Below are 17,259 nucleotides of genomic sequence, written 5' to 3'. Positions count from 1 at the left end.
CATATCCTTCATGCAAGCATCTTTAAAAGGTTCATGATACTTATCAAAATTCTTCCTGGGCAATTCAAACTGAGAGGCAAAAGCTTTATAAAGATTTGCAACAACTTGAGAGTCAAGACCATAATTAGAACTCATATTTCGAATTTTATCAGTATCCATAAAAGTTTGAATGCATTCATAATCATAATTTATACCTGACTCTTTACCTTTGTTGTTCTCCCATCCTTCAGTGTTCTCCTGAATCCGATCAAGAAGGTCCCTTTTAAACTCTTCTTCATTGTGTGTAAATGATCCAGAACAAGTAGTATCCAAGCAAGGTTTTATCTTGAAAAGAAAGTCTTGCATAGAAATTATCAATGATGATATTACCAGGAAGCTCATGATTGGGGCATTTGAGCATTAAAGACTTCAATCTCCCCCATGCTTGGGCAATACTCTCTCCATCATGAGGCCAGTAAATTATATATGCGGTTCCGGTCTTTGTGAATTTCACTTGGAGGATAGAATTTAGAGTAAAATAGAGGCACAATATCCTTCCAATCAAGAGAATGCACATCCTTCGAGCAGCTTGTACCAATGCGCCGCTTTACCGGACAGACGACATAGAGAATAGTTTCTTTTTCACTTCATCCATAGAGATACATGCACACTTGAATAACCCGCATAATTCATGCAAAAGCAGTAAATGATCTCCAGGATGGACAGTTCCATCCCCTTCATAGCGGTTATCCATAACACGTTCAATAATTTTCATAGGTATTTTATACTGAATACTTTCAACAGGTGGATTTAAAATATTAGAAGCATTATTAGAGTTATCGCATATGGGAGATAAAGCATTATCGAGCAAAATATTTCTTCCAAAGCCGAGGAGCAAAAAAGATTATTTTTATATAAACTAGCTTCCCCAATCTTAGACTTTTCCATAGCATTAGCAAGTAATTGCATTCATACTAATAACATTGCTACTATCATGCGGATAAGGTTCCATAGGTTTTTTAATTTTCGCATCAAACAATTCATATCTTAACTCAGGAAATAGATTAAAAAGCTCATTGTTGTTTTCCATTATGCCTAACTAGTGAAAAATAAAAACAAGAAACAAAAAGGTGCAATTGCAGGATCTAAAGGAAATAGCTTCGAGCACACACACAACGGCAACAGAAAAGTATTTAGTTGCCTGGGACCGGAGTATGAGTGCCTTTTACCTTTCCTCCCCAGCAACGGCGCCAGAAAAGTGCTTGATGTCTACGGGTGCTTCTATTCTTGTAGACAGTGTTGGGCCTCCAAGAGCAAAGGTTTGTAGAACAGCAGACAAGTTTCCCTTAAGTGGATCACCCAAGGTTTATCGAACTCGTGGAGGAAGAGGTCAAAGATATCCTTCTCAAGCAACCCTGCGATCACAGTACAAGAAGTCTCTTGTGTCCCCAACACACCTAATACACTTGTCAGATGTATAGGTGCACTAGTTCGGCGAAGAGATAGTGAAATACAAGTAATATGGATGTATATGAGTGGTAATAACAATCTGAATAAAATATGGCAGCGAGTAAACATGCAATAGCACAGTAAACAAACGGAGTTTCGATGCTTAGAAACAAGGCCTAGGGATCCTACTTTCACTAGTGGACACTCTCAACATTGATCACATAATAAAACCACTCTACACTCTCTTGTTGGATGATGAACACCACTAATTGTGTAGGGCTACAAGAGCACCTCAATGCCGGAGTTAACAGGCTCCACAACATTCGATATTCATATTTAAATAACCTTAGAGTGCATGATAGACCAACGCAATCACACCGAGAACTAACATAGAATGCACACCATCACCGACAGACTATGGAAGGGGGAATAAATTGCATCAACACCATCATAGTAATAGTTAACTTCATAATCTACAAGAGATCACAATCATAAACTACGCCAAGTACTACACGATGCACACACTATCACCATTACATCATGGAGGAGGAATAGTCTACTTTAATAACATCACTAGAGTAGCACATAGATGATATTCAACTAGATCACAAAGAGAGAGATGAACCACATAGCTACAGCAGAGCCCTCAGCCCCGGGGGTGAATTACTCCCTCCTCATCATGGAGACAGCGATGGCGGTGAAGATGGCGATGGAGATGGCGGTGGAGACGACTCCGGGGGCAATTCCCCGTCCCGGCAGGGTGCCGGAACAGAGACTTCTGTCCCCCGAATTGGAGTTTCGCGATGGCGGCGGCGGCCCTGGAGTCTTTCTGGAGTTTCGTCAATCCGTGTCGAAGATTTAGGTCACGAGGCATCTTATAGGCGAAGATGCGGAGTCGGAAGAGTCCCGAGGGGCCCACCCCATAGGGTGGGGTGACCACCCCTCTGGCCGCGCCGGCCTATTGTGAGGAGGCCCTGGGCCTCCCCCTGGCTTGCCCTTCTGGCTCCGTGAGTCTTCCGGCGAAATAGAATTTACGTGATTTTTCTCGGATTTTTCCGAGCACTTTGGTTTTTGGGCCTTTTCCGCAATAAACGGACATAATAAACGAGAACCGGCACTGTGGCATCTTGTTAATAGGTTATTCCAATAAATGCCATAATATGATATAAAGTGCAAGCAAAACATGTAGGTATTGTCATGAAACAAGCATGGAACATCAGAAATTATAGATATGTTGGAGACGTATCAATGACCACGAAGAAAACGTGGCAAAAAGGGCGGAAGGATCGAAGATACAAACGCATGCACACACGCAAGTCGGTTGTTCTTCGTAGGTCAACACATGTACCCAATAGAATTTCCAAGGAAATGACTCACTAGTAGAATTCTAGCAAAAAGATCGGGAAGCTTTTCGATAGAGTTACATCAACGGAAAGACACAATTGATAGAGTTGCTAGGCAAGAGATCAACACGATATATTTCGAGAATGAAAGAGATCGAAACACAACGACTAGGCCCTAAATAGATTTGTGTCTAAAGTGATGGGTGCGTATCATAGAAAATAAAGAATTCTACTGCAAAAACGAAGATCCAATCTACTAAATGGAGGAAACAAGGTACAAATAGAGTCTTACCCTTGAAGACACAAACCGGTAACGATATTAGATCTCACGGATGATGTGGTTGTTTACTTGCCGATCTAAAGATCGCGATGAAGATCCTTCCGGCGCTGCAAATGGGCAACACCTCCTTACTTAGACACACATACGATGTTGATGAAGACATCCTCTCCCAGCTCCAGTTAGATCCTTCGGGAATCCCACCAGCACAACGGCGATCGAGATGGTGGTGGTGGAGGAGAATTCCTGCAGGGCTTGGAAGGAAGGGACGACCGACTCCCTACCCCCTCCCCTCTTTATATAGGGGACGGTATGGCCAGGGCTTCCTTGGCCCCTCCTCCACCCCTAGATCCGGCTTATGGGGGCAAGTTGCCCCCCAAGTTGTCCCCTACCTTTTAGGGATTCATGATTATCCATTGGGGGGAGGGGGCTGGCTGACTAGGCCTTGGGCATGGTGCGACTGGCCTTTGTGGGCTAGGATGCACCCCCTCGGCTCCTGTGGCTCCTCCTATGGTAGTGGGCCCACTGCTGGCTCCTCCCAAACACTCTAAAAACCATCCAGTCCAACAACAGAAAATCCCCAAAGTTTTTTGAAACCCGGAAAGTGACTTACGTTATATGAATCTTATTCCCTCAGACTATTCCGAACCTCCTGGTGATCTCTCGGATCCAATATGAGACTCCGACCACATTCATTCTCCAACTCATATTCCCGGATCTACCCTAAGGATCAACGAACCCTAAGTGTGTCACCCCTACAGTTCGCGAATGATGCAGGCATGATTCAGACACCTCTCCGATCAATATTTGTAGCGGGGTCTGGAAATCCTTAATGTCTCCTACATATTCAGCGATGACCTTATGATCGAAGGAACCAGAAAGGTTGTGACCAATTCCTTTTGTTTCGCGATACTTTACTTATCCAAGATGGTATTTACCATACCTACTTCGATCTCATTACCAATTACTCTTTACTCATTCCGTTATATGAAATCCATGTGAACTAGTCACGTGCTTGCAAGCTTCTTGGACGTGATCTCACCGAGAGGGCTCTAAAAGTATATCTCTCCATCTTTGGATGGACAAATCCAACTCTTGATCCATGTGCCTCAAATATGAATTTTAGAATACCCAGTACCACCTTTATAATCACCCTGTTATGGTGTGACATTGATGTCATCAAAGCACTTCTACGGTGTCAGTGATTAGTGTGATCTCATGGTCTAAGGATTATCAAAGGTATATGGGATGCGTAACCCTAAACCAGGGCCATGGTGTGACTTATATAGATAGGTGGATTACAGAGATGGGTCGGTGTACAACACCCTGTACAACCGACATACATACGAATACGCAATACATGTACAGCTAGATATACAGACTATTTAACACCCCCCCTCAATCATAACTTATCTAAGTTAAGATTGCGACGAAAGATGCCTAGCTGTCTTGTAGAAAGTGATTTAGTGAATCCATCTGCCACCTGATCTCCTGAAGGAATAAACCGTATGTCCAGGAGTTTCCGAGCAACTCTCTCGCAAACAAAATGATAATCCACTTCTATATGCTTAGTCCTAGCATGAAACACTAGATTAGCAGAGAGATATGTAGCTCCAATATTTTCACACCATAAACACGCCGCTCTACTCTGCGACACTCCCAACTCTGTAAGAAGAGCCTGCAACCATATGACTTCAGCAGTTGCATAAGCAAGTGCCTTGTACTCAGCCTCTGTACTAGACCTTGACACTGTTGCTTGCTTTCTTGCACTAGTGGATCTCCTGTCATCTAGACATCCTGCCTAGTCAGCATCTGAGAAAGCACTGACCATTGTAGAGCCAGATTTACTCAACCACAGTCCAAGTGACAAAGTACCTTTTATATATCTCAAGATACGTTTTACTGCTGTCCAATGAACTATTGTAGGAGCATGAAGAAACTGACAAACTTTGTTGACAGAGAAAGCAATATCTGATCTGGTCAGAGTAATATACTGTAAAGCACCAACAATACTCCTGCATCGAGTAGAATCATCACAACTCAAAATTTCCCCTTCTATCAAAGACAACTTTTCAGACACTGACAATGGAGTATCAACTGCTTTGCATATCTTCATATTCACATGGCTAAGAAGCTCATTAGCATACTTTTCCTGATAGAGAATAATACCATCATGTACCTTCTTGACCTCAATCCCAAGAAAATAGTGTAGTGCTCCCAAATCCTTCAAAGCGAAATCCATGCCAAGATCATGAAGTAGAGCACCAACAGCCTTCTCTGATGAACTAGCAACAACAATGTCAACAACATAAATAAGCATATAGATGACTACACCCCCTTTGTTGTAGATAAACAGAGAAGTATCAGCCTTGGATGCAGAAAAACCAAGAGACTGAAGTTTAGAACTGAGTCGAGAGTACCAAGCACGAGGTGCCTGTTTCAGGCCATACAAAGCTTTGTCAAGCCTACAAATGTGTCCCAAGTGAGAAGCATCCTCATAACCAGGTGGTTGCGTCATATAGACCTCTTCTTCCAGAACACCATGTAAAAACGCGTTCTTCACATCAAGCTGATGAAGGTGCCATCCTCTGGACACAGCAAGAGCCAGAACCAAACGAATGGTCACCGCCTTCACAACAGGACTAAAAGTGTCCTCGTAGTCTATCCCATAGCGTTGCTTGAAACCCTTAGCAACCAAGCGAGCTTTATATCTGTCAATAGTACCATCTGCCTTCCTCTTGATTTTGTAAATCCACTAGCAATCAATCACATTTCTGCCAGAAGAAGCTGGAACAAGATGCCAGGTTCTATTGTTCATCAATGCATAATACTCTTCATCCATGGCAGATTTCCACTTCGGGTCATCAAGAGCCTCTTGAACAGAAGTGGGTTCACCAGAATTATACACATTTGCGAAACGTAGCCGACCATACCGCACGCGGCCATCAGTGATGATTTTGGGCTTCTCAATGCCATGCTGAAGACGTGTACGAAGCCGTAGTGGTTCAGCAGTAGAGGGCGCAGGATCAGGCGCCACAGAAGATCCATAAGATGAATCTGACGCGCGGGCAGTCGGCACAGCCGATCCGGTGTGCTGAGCGGAGGGCGAGGGCGTGGCCATAGACGATCCGCTGTGGTCCTGGATGGCTGACACTGCCCCTGATTCCGCGGCAGACGCGGCAGGAGAATCTGCATGGGATTGGCTGCCAGGTGCTGTCGCTGGCGATCCCGAGGGCGATCGGCCCTGCTGTTGCTGCTCCAATGATTGAGGAGAATCAGCCTCGAAAGACGTACCAGGACCTGAAAAATCGTCAGAATGACCTCCTGGAACCGAATTTTCGCCAGATTCCTGATGAATAGACTAAGCAGAAGCATTAGCAGCAGGATTATCATCAGAATCAACATGTAAATCGTGCCCCTCATGACTATGCAAAGACAAAGGTTGAAAATTGAGAGGGAGAAGATTAATCTCAGCACACAAGAGAGCTCCGACATTGGAGTGAAGAGAGGCAAATGGAAACACCGTTTCATCAAACACAATGTCGCAAGAAATATACACACGACCACTAGAAATATCAAGGCACTTATAGCCCTTATGAAGACTGCTATATCCAAGAAAAACACACTGTTTGGACCGGAATTGCAGTTTGCGTTGATTATATGGACGAAGATTGGGACAACACGCACACCCAAAGATTCTTAGAAAGGAATAATCACCCTTCTTGCCAAGAAGACGCTCTATGGGAGTTTGTGAATTGATAACCTTACTAGGAAGGCGATTAATGAGATAAATAGCAGTAATGAAAGCTTCATCCCAAAATTTTAGAGGCATAGATGCATATGCAAGGAGAGATAGGCCAACCTCAACAATGTGTCGATGTTTACGCTCAGCAGGACCATTTTGCTGATGAGCATGGGGACAGGAAACAAGATGAGATATTCCTACTCGCTGAAAAAAAGAATTGAGCTTTTGATACTCACCACCCCAATCAGTTAGCAATGCTATAATTTCTTATCAAAGAGTCTCTCAACATGATGCTGGAAATCATGAAACTTTTGGAAAACATCAGATTTCTTTTTCAACATATAAATCCAGGTGAATTTGCTGTAATCATCAATGAAACTCACATAATATTTATATCTCCCAAAAGAGCCTGAGGCAGGGCCCCAAACATCAGAAAATACAAGTTCAAGAGGGGAAGTGGACACACTGGGTTGACTTTGGATAAGGGAGTTGATGGCTCTTGGCCATTTGACAAGCATCACAAACGAGCTCTTTATTTGACACACTAAACGAAATATTATTCTCTCGAAGAACTTGATGAACTACCACCGATGATGGATTACCTAGACGCCTATGCCAAAGCGAAGAGGAAGCCTTGACGACACCATGAACTTGATGACCTGGAGGTGAAGAGACCGGCGGTGGAAAGGGATAGAGCCCATCCACACATCTACCTTCCATCAGAACCTCCCTCGTGTCCTGATCCTTGACAAAAAAAGAATGAGGCCAATATTCAACAAAGGCATGATTATCTTTGGTAAGAAGACTAGTAGATAAAAGGCTCATCGATGCATCAGGAACATGCAGAATATTTTTGAGATGCACGTCATGAGTTGGGGAACGAATTACAGATTGACCAACATGATGTCTATCCATACCTGCACCGTTTGCTGTATGAATCTGCTCGTTGTCGTGGTAGCGATCCCGCACATGAAGTTTCTCTAGCTCTGACGTGACATGGTCAGTTGCACCGGTATCTGAATACCATGCCGTGTCAACACCATGCGAGCCAACAGCAGCACCAGCTGTTCGATCGGGACCGTGATAGTTTTTCTGAAAGCGCTTCCAGCACTGCAACGCACCGTGTCCCTCCTTGCCACAAAGTTGACATGTGACTCGAGGTCCATCACCACAGTCCTTGCGGTAGCCCTGATTGCGACCACCATTGCCGCCTCCTCGGTGCTGATCCGTGTTGCTGTGGTTGTCAAAACCACGCCAATCATACCCGCGATTATCATAACCGCGCTGATCCAGGTAGCTGCTTCGTCCTCGTCCTCTGCCTCCACGGTAACCTGATGTCTACGGGAGCTTCTATTCTTGTAGACAGTGTTGGGCCTCCAAGAGCAGAGGTTTGTAGAACAGCAGCAAGTTTCACTTAAGTGGATCACCCAAGGTTTATCGATCTCAGGGAGGAAGAGGTCAAAGATATCCCTCTCAAGCAACCCTGCAACCACAAAGCAAGAAGTCTCTTGTGTCCCAACACACCTAATAGGTGTACTAGTTCGGCGAAGAGATAGTGAAATACAGGTGGTATGAATATATATGAGCAGTAGCAACGGCACTGTGAAAAGTGCTTTGCCCAGGACAGTAAACAAGCAGTGAGTAACGCAGCAGTAGTAACGCGAAAAAACGAGTAAACAAGCAGCGATAGCGATATTTAGGAACAAGGCCTAGGGATTAGACTTTCACTAGTGGACACTCTCAACGTTGATCACATAACGAGAATAGATAAATGCATACTCTACACTCTCTTGTTGGATGATGAACACATTGCGTAGGATTACACGAACCCTCAATGCCGGAGTTAACAAGCTCCACAATTCAATGTTCATATTTAAATAACCTTAGAGTGCATGAAAGATCAATAAGACTAAACCAAGTACTAACATAGCATGCACACTCGTCACCTTCATGCTATGTAGGAGGAATAATACACATCAATACTATCATAGCAATAGTTAACTTCATAATCTACAAGAGATCATAATCATAGCATAAACCAAGTACTAACACGGATGCACACACCGTCACCATTACACCGTGCGGGAGGAATAAAACTACTTTAATAATATTGCTAGAGTAGCACATAGATAAATTGTGATACAAAATACATTGCAATCATAAAGAGATATAAATAAGCACTTCACTATGCCATTCATAACAGTGAATAAGTATTCTGTGAAATATAGCCTAAGAGACCCACACGGTGCACACACTCGTCACCTTTACACACGTGGGACAAGGAGTCTCCGGAGATCACATGAGTAAAATTCACTTGACTAGCATAATGACATCTAGATTACAAGCATCATCATATGAATCTCAATCATGTAAGGCAGCTCATGAGATTATTGTATTGAAGCACATAGGAGAGAGATGAACCACATAGCTACCGGTACTGCCCCGAGCCTCGATGGAGAACTACTCCTCCTCATGGGAGCAGCAGCGGTGATGAAGATGGCGGTGGAGATGGCAGCGGTGTCGATGGAGAAGCCTTCCGGGGCACTTCCCCGCTCCGGCAGGGTGCCGGAACGGAGACTCCCGTCCCCCGCATCTTGGCTTCGCGATGGCGGCGGCTCGGAAGGTTTTACGTATCGTGGTTCTTCGTATCGTGGTTTTCGCGACGGAGGCTTTAAATAGGCGGAAGGGCAGCCTCGGAGGGGGCTCGGGGGCCCACACCATAGGGCGGCGCGGCCCCCCTCCGGCCGCGCCGGGGTGTGGTGTGGGGCCCCCGGTGGCTTCCTCCGGCGGCTCTCGGGTGTTCCGGAAGGCTCGGGAAAAATAGGACCCCGGGTCTTGATTTCGTCCAATTCCGAGAATATTTCGTTACTAGGATTTCTGAAACCAAAAACAGCAGTAAAACAAGAATCGGCACTTCGGCATCTTGTTAATAGGTTAGTTCCAGAAAATGCACGAATATGACATAAAGTGTGCATAAAACATGTAGGTATCATCAATAATATGGCATGCAACATAAGAAATTATCGATACGTCGGAGACGTATCATAACCACGCCCGCCACGGTTCGCCAGATTTGCGGTCATGCCGCCATCTGCAGAGTCAGATGGGTTCTGGCCCTCCAGGCGTGCTTCGTAAGAGAGGAGCTGAGCGTAGAGATCGCTCAAACTGATGAACTTCTCCGCCTTGATCAATGCGGTGATTGCAGCAACAAATCCATTATATGCCTCATCATGTAGACCGGCAAGAACATACGATATAACATCGTCATTGTCCAGAGGTTTTCCCGCAGCAGCCATCTCATCTGCTAGGGTTTTGATTTGGTTGAAGTAGACAGCCGCAGTTTTCTTTTCCTTCTGCATCTGATTCAACTGCGTGCGGAGTTGCACCGCACGGGCCTTGGATTGTGACGAAAACATCTCCATCACCGCCTTTCAGGCACTCGCCGAGCTTGTCTGCCCAACCATCTGGGTTAGAACCTCGCGCGACATGTTGCGCATAAGGTACCCGAGCACCATCTGATCTTGAGCGATCCACCTCGCGTACTCGGGGTTTGGGATTTTGACCTCCTTCCTATCGGCGTCCTTGGACACCAGATCCTTCTCCGGCTCCGGTGTTGACCCATCCAGGAATCCAGAGAGTTGTGCCCCGCGGATGTCGGGAAGGACTTGGGTCTGCCAGATCAAGAAGTTGTCTCTGGTAAGCTTCTCAGAGACCGACGCAGTCAGATTGCTTCCACCAGTTGTCGACGAAGAAGAAGAATCGAGCGACATGGCGGCAGCGGCGGCGAGCTCTCAGATGTGTTTGGAAGATTGAGGCTCTGATACCATATCAAAGGTATGTGGGATGAACCAGGGCCGCGGTGTGACTTATATAGATAGGTGGATTACAGAGATGGGTCGGTGTACAACACCCTGTACAACCGACATACATACGAATACACAATACATGTACATCTAGATATACAGACTATTTAACAAGGGTTATGTTACTTTGTGTTTGAGAGCTACATCAAAACGAAATTAATGACTCGATCTTATTGCTATGCTTAATTTGGGTGCGTGTTTATCATATCATTCTCCTAATGACATGATCTCGTTATCAACAACACCGAATATTCATAATCAGGAAACCTTGATCGACAGTTTGATCAACAAGCTAGTTAAACAAGAGGCTTACCTGAGACTCCAGTTTGTTTATAAAAGACACATGTTATTAGTGTGTCCGGTTAATACAATTATAGCATGAGAAATAAATGTTTATCGTAAACACAAAGATATTATAATAACAACTTTATTATTGCCTCTCCGGCATATCTCCAACAGTCTTCCACTTGCACTAGAGTCAATAATCTAGATTACATTGCGATGAATCTAACACCCATGAATTTCTGGTGTTGTTCATGATTTTCCATTGGGAGAGGTTTTGTCAACGGATCCGCCAAATTCAAATACGTGTGTACTTTGCAAATTTTTATGTCCCTTGGGAGAGTTGAATCCGCTTGATATGCTTGAAATTCTTGTGAGACCTTTGTTCCTTGGAATCAGCTATGTTACCAGTGTTGTCACAATAGATGACCAACAGGTCCAATTCGCTAGGAACCACACCTAGATTGATAATGAACCCCTTCATCAAAACCGCTTCTCTTGTGCAGCTGCTACTGGAGTTGCTCTAATCTTTCAGAATATCTCTGATTTTTCGGAGAGCTGTTTGTATCAGACAAGAGATGGTTTTGGCCAGCTTGAAGGCTGCCTACCGTCAGTAGTTTTTCTTGTTGTTCTTTTTTGATCTGGCGTTTGCCATTGTACACTTCTTCCCTTATATATAATGCAAAAGGAGAGCTCCTCCTGTTCCCGTCAAAAGAAAAGAAGAATGAAATCGAAGCGAGGCAAAGGTTTAGGAAACACGATAGTACCTGCGTAAACGTATTCACATGTGGGCCATGTACGTACAAACACAGTATATAATTACATAACACAAACGCTTGGCTACACACACGTTTATTTATTTGTATATGACTTCTGCATATGCATGTATATATAACACTGGGTGGCTGAGCGCGGCGAATAATAATTTTAGATGGCTAGCTTTGGAGAGGGTCGTGGATGTCTAGAGGTCGACGACCTTGAAGTGGTCGCGGTTCTTGACGACGACGTCGTACATGTGGGTGGATCGGAGCCTTGAGAAGTCGCGGGGCACGGAGATGAGGTCGACGCCGCCGTCGCGCTTGTGGAGCTGCACGATGGCGCGGTCCTCGTAGTAGCGCTCCCACCCCAGCGAGCCCAGCCTCCGCTCCAGCGCCTGGAGCGACTTAATCGTCTCGTTCGCCGGCACGTACACCAGCGCCTTCCTGCTCGTCACCTCCGGCTCCAGCTCCATCACCCCGTTCTTGAAAACCCACACGCCTCCCGCCGCCATGTTAGACGACGATCTCCTGATTAATTGTTGCGCTGGAACTGGATACCTAGGCTCGATCGAGCTGGTATTGTTTCTTTGATCACCTGCAGGTTGGTTATCTGCTGCTGGTGTGAGCAGTGGTTCATTATATAGGCGCGCGCACGAACGGACGGAGCAAGTTGCAAGTGAGGATGTGTCGTCTGTGTTATCAGTATATTCGACGGCGCTGTCTGCGCACATGAACAAAAGATAACAATGTTCGGTGGCGCGTGACGTGGACTAATTAAGGAATACAGGGACGAGGGCGGGGAGGAGGCGGCGCTATCGCGCGCACGAGGGGCTTCACGTGGCCGCGCGCCTCGGCGTCCGCACAGTACAGACCGCTGACACTTGCCTCCCCCGTCGTCGGCCCGTCGGGGCAAAGCCAATGGGTTTCCACGAGGGCGCCGGTGTGTGCGGCATGGCAAATCTGATCACCACCACCATGACTCAGCGTCTCCAGCCACGTCCGAAGTGTCCTTAAGGTTCTGAGGCTTACTGATTAGTAAAAGTGAAGCTGTACTAACCAGCTAGAGTTCGAGACTCACCACCTACTTTATCAAATACAACACTGAGTTCTTCTCGCTGCTGGTTTCCTTTTTTTAAACAACGCCGGATCGAGCATTTGGGAGACGTGCTCCAAAAATCCTCTTTGCCCGGCGCGGCTCAATACGGTGTCCGGCGCTCCGAACCCATCATCGGTTCACAGGAGATGCTTCGGGCGCGCCGGACACAATGAGAAGCGAGGCGGGGAGTGGTGGGCCCGACATGTTATTGACACACAAACGACGTCCAACCGTCGCCTACCTAGCGACGGTGCAGTTGCCGGGAAGGGAAACCATCGCAGTCGACGCGCGAACCGCCAGAATGGAGCGCGAACTCCGCGAAAGAGCAACCGTAGCCCTCTTCGATATCTGCGCCACCATTCATCGCCGCTCAATAAGACACGTACGTCTGCGCATTCTGATCTCCAACCGGCCGACGGCATTCATCTCTACGATGTCATGAGAAACCTCTCTTTGTCATTAGACACTGATAGCGAGGGGAACCCGCCCGGGATGGCTCCATTGGTGGGAAAGAGCTGCCACCTCTTTGCCATCGAACACCGATAGCGAGGGGAGGCCGTCGGGATGGCACCATTGGTGGGAAAGAGCTTCCACGCCTAGCAGCTCTAGTTCCCCGCCGACGGAAGGCCACGAGGGGGAGTGGGAGGCTGGCGACGGCCAGGAGGAGTAGGAGGCCGTCACCGAGGACGGCCATAAGGAGGAGGTGGAGGCCGTCGTCGACGACGTACGTCCATGAGGATGGGGTGGGCGCCATCGCTGACAACGGCCATGAGGAGGAGTAGGAAGAGGATGGAGATGCTAGGTGGAGACGTCTGGAGACGGCAGCGGCAAAGAAGGAGGCAAGGGCCTAGGCGAAGGCGAAGGCGGAGGCGCAGCCGGCGAGCACCAACGACGACGAATAAATCAAGGACTACACGTCGTAGGGAGGCACAAGCTACTCGGACGCGTCAAACGCCACTAACTCTTCGGAAGTGGGGACGAGCAGGAAGCGCTTTCGTGAGGACGAGCCATCAAAGAAGAAGTAGTTTTAAAATTTAGTTCATATTTTTCGAAGTTTTTATGTGTAATTTGTTACAATATGTTGCACTACTTTAAAAATCTCGATTGTACCTACAAATTCCTTCTCTCTATTGAAATAAAACTAAAAAAATTATTTTAATATTTTAGGAACACGTTTAGGGTCACAGCTAGAGAGCAACGTTCTTCAAAAATGGCATGAAGAAAAAGTGTTCTCCAAATACTTAATCTGACACCGTTTAAAGAAGTTCTGAAGGAGCGCGGTTGGAGATGTTCTAGGTCTCCCGACGGCGACACCAAAGATTCTGAGACTAGCTAGTGGAAGAGACTGACCGCCCGTCGTCGACCCCAGCGATAGTTACTTGGCTGAAAGCTCGGTTTTACGAGTGTGTGCTGCGAATAGCACTGCGCACGCGGTAGATACGGCTGCACACCGTGTCCTCGCATGAACAGTACGCTGCCCGCACGTGAGGGCGTCTACCTGGCGTGCACACATGGACTACGGCCGCGTCGCTCAACGGTGACCAAGCGTGATTGGCAGATAATATCGTGGGCTGGAGTGGTGGAGCTTTGGAGGAGAAGGGCGGTCAAGCATCAAGGGCAGAAAAGATCTGGTTGGGGTGGTGAACAAGGATCGATCCATCCATCTGCTTATCGGCTATTTTCTCCAAAGGCACGCGCATAGCAGCTTTTTCTATGAATCCAGGATCTCTATTTAATTTTACGGTTTTGCTAATTCTTAGTCTATTTAAAATTAACTTAATGCTCAGCCGGTTGTGAACCATCCATAGAATTACACCGTGATTTGTGCCAGCATTAGTTGCAACGTAAATTGCTACTGAGATTTTTTCAGTTGTGCATGGGACGCAGCTGAGAAAAAAGTTTGAACCATTGGATTGCTTCGTGAATAGACTTTTGCTTTGAATATTTGTTTGTTCGACCTATTTATAATGCAGGAACATGTACAACTTGTAATATCATACAAATATATGAAAATTATTTTAAAATGAAAAAATAAAATAAAAGGGGGGGAGGCGGTGGCGGGGGTAGGCTGCACCCTTGCCGAACGGCCCCTAAACCCTAAAGGAGTAGCATCATGTGCGTGCCACGTAGAGGACCTTTTGTCCCGGTCTGTGTTACCAACCAGGACAAAAGGGGTGATCCCTGCACGCCCCGCAGCAGCCACGTGGTGGACTTTATGTCCTGGCTGGTAAGCCACCCGGGACAAAAGGTACCCCTTTTGTCCCGTTTCCGTTGTTCCGGTTGGTCAGCCGGGACAAAAGCCTCTTACAGACCAAGACAATAGGCCTATTTTCTACTAGTGTGTCCAGGTGGGACATGGCTTCGAACTACGAGATGAAAGGATGAACGCATAATAACAGTGAAGTTCACTAGTTCAGCAAACCAGATAACTACTACACTTTTTTTTGAAATGGGAGCATACCCAGCCCTCTGCATCAATCGATGCACATGGCCTTTTTATTTATTTAAAAGTCTGCAATGCCAAAGTTTACATCAGGAAACAAAGAAGGTTGAGACATGTATCAACCCTCCAAAGTGAAAAGCAACATATAGCTATCCATTATATAGCCTACTAGTATGACGCCACTGAGTAGCTCGGAAATAGAAGTTCTGAGTAACCGTTAGCAGACGGTTGCATCCAATATCCATATCCTTCCGCTGGTTCTCCAGGAGAAAGTACACCCATTTTTGAATCCAGTGTGCTCTGCGAATAACCTGCAAAAAGTTTGTTCCCTTCTATTTGTTTAAAAATCATATCATTTTTGGTGGTTCAAATAGACCAACACAAAACCGAGACACCAATTCGTATTCTGACTTCATCTTTCTTATCAACACCATTGAGCCAATTACCAAACAACTTAGCCAATTACTACTACCTTGTAGCGAAGTTCAGCAAACCCATACTCGTACAGGTTTTGAATTTCGGACCGAGGAACGACTGGCTGCGCGCGAGTACGTAGTTGCACAGCGAACTCTCTACAAAGATCCAGCTTCCACACAGAAGCAGCTGCGTCGAACGGGGATATCAGATCAACGTGGCGGTGGCTAGGAAGCCTAACCTGATGGAGGAACGGAGGACATGTTCGATAGGTATACGTCCTGATGGAGGAACTAGATCCCGTGATCGATTCAAAGAAGAAGGAGGACATCGTTACGGACTCGGATGGATACGATTGCCTACATAAAAGCCGTCCGTCTAACCATCAATCGTGAAGGTCCAATTTGTTTCCAATCGACATTGCGTACTACAAGAGCGAGCGAGTCTGCGTCCATCTCCATTGCCGCCTCTGGTCAAGAAACCTCAAGATATGGTGAGAGATCGTTTTTCATTCTCGAAATAGCTACTATTCCGGTTGTATTTTTTCTGGCTAACCGGTGTGTGCTTTGTGATGGCTTTAGACGCGACGAAGACAGCCCTGCGAAAGAGATGGCGGTATTCGAGAACTCAGGCGCGAATTTGATGAAGCAATCTCGCAATTCGGAGGTCGACCCCGTGCTCAAGGATACCGGTCAGAATCGCCCGATATACTCAAGCTAAGCGGTCTACCCAGCACTCAAGAACGTCTGCAAGCACTGCGGTGGGAATTGACGACACTAATCCGAGAAATTGAGGCCAACCCGGTGCTCAAGGACTGCAGCAGGAACTACTCTCGGGATGCGCAGGTCAACATGCTCAGGGATACCGCTCCTCACTGGTCATTCCGTTGAGCATGTACAGCTAGAACTGGCTTCGTCAACTTTAACGATCTCCTGCACGAGAATGCAGAACTAGTCAACTAGTCATCTTCTGAAAGATAGTTGCCACGCTTTGCACCCACTATCAGTCTTGTTCTTCAGAGATTTCATGAAGTTCTGGAATTGACCTCTCAATGTTTTATATCCAAACCATGTAGCATTCCTTCCAGAGGTTCTGTGCATGCTGTGTCCAAGAGAATCCAAGAGGACTAAAACGGACTCTACAATTTGCAGGCGCCACATATTTAGAAATGGGCGGGCCATGTGTTTTCTTGGGTAAAGTAGGACCTAGTGGGCAGTATATAGTAATATGATAATGAAACATTAGCAAGAGACAGTTAAGAAAATACAAATATACCTGCTGACCCATCACCATGCACAGACTCAATGCTGTTGAAGAAACATCCATTCAGTAAAAGATGGTGCCAAATTGCGAGAAAGTAAACTCCGACCTCAGATTTTCAAGGGGCATAACTTGATGCATGTAGTGTTAATAACTTAGTAACTCTATGAGGTTGCTTCATAGAGTCTACCACCGTTGGGCAAAACTAATTTAAAAGAGTTAACAGCTAAAGGAAGCACAACATGTGCAGTAACCAATAATAGTGCTTAGAAGGAGTAGAGCTATATCTGACAACATGGACAGCATGCCAAAAGTTCAAAAATGCCGCATCTGGTAACTCTGGGCTGTAT

General features: G+C 46.1%; 1 protein-coding gene across 1 annotated transcript; it reads right to left on the bottom strand.

Moving 5' to 3' along the window:
• Positions 1-11,685: 11,685 nt before the first annotated feature.
• Positions 11,686-12,279, bottom strand: LOC124677547 (flowering-promoting factor 1-like protein 5). Its single transcript, XM_047213529.1, has one exon. It carries the CDS (start codon positions 12,206-12,208, stop codon positions 11,900-11,902), a length of 309 nt encoding a protein of 102 aa, XP_047069485.1. The 5' UTR covers positions 12,209-12,279; the 3' UTR covers positions 11,686-11,899.
• Between the last annotated feature and the right edge of the window lie 4,980 nt (positions 12,280-17,259).

Source organism: Lolium rigidum, chromosome 7 (genome assembly GCF_022539505.1).
Source record: "Lolium rigidum isolate FL_2022 chromosome 7, APGP_CSIRO_Lrig_0.1, whole genome shotgun sequence".
In the NCBI taxonomy this organism is placed as follows: Eukaryota; Viridiplantae; Streptophyta; class Magnoliopsida; order Poales; family Poaceae; genus Lolium; species Lolium rigidum.
The sequence above is the reverse complement of the archived record's forward strand: the minus strand, read 5'-3'. Positions and strand labels throughout refer to the sequence as shown.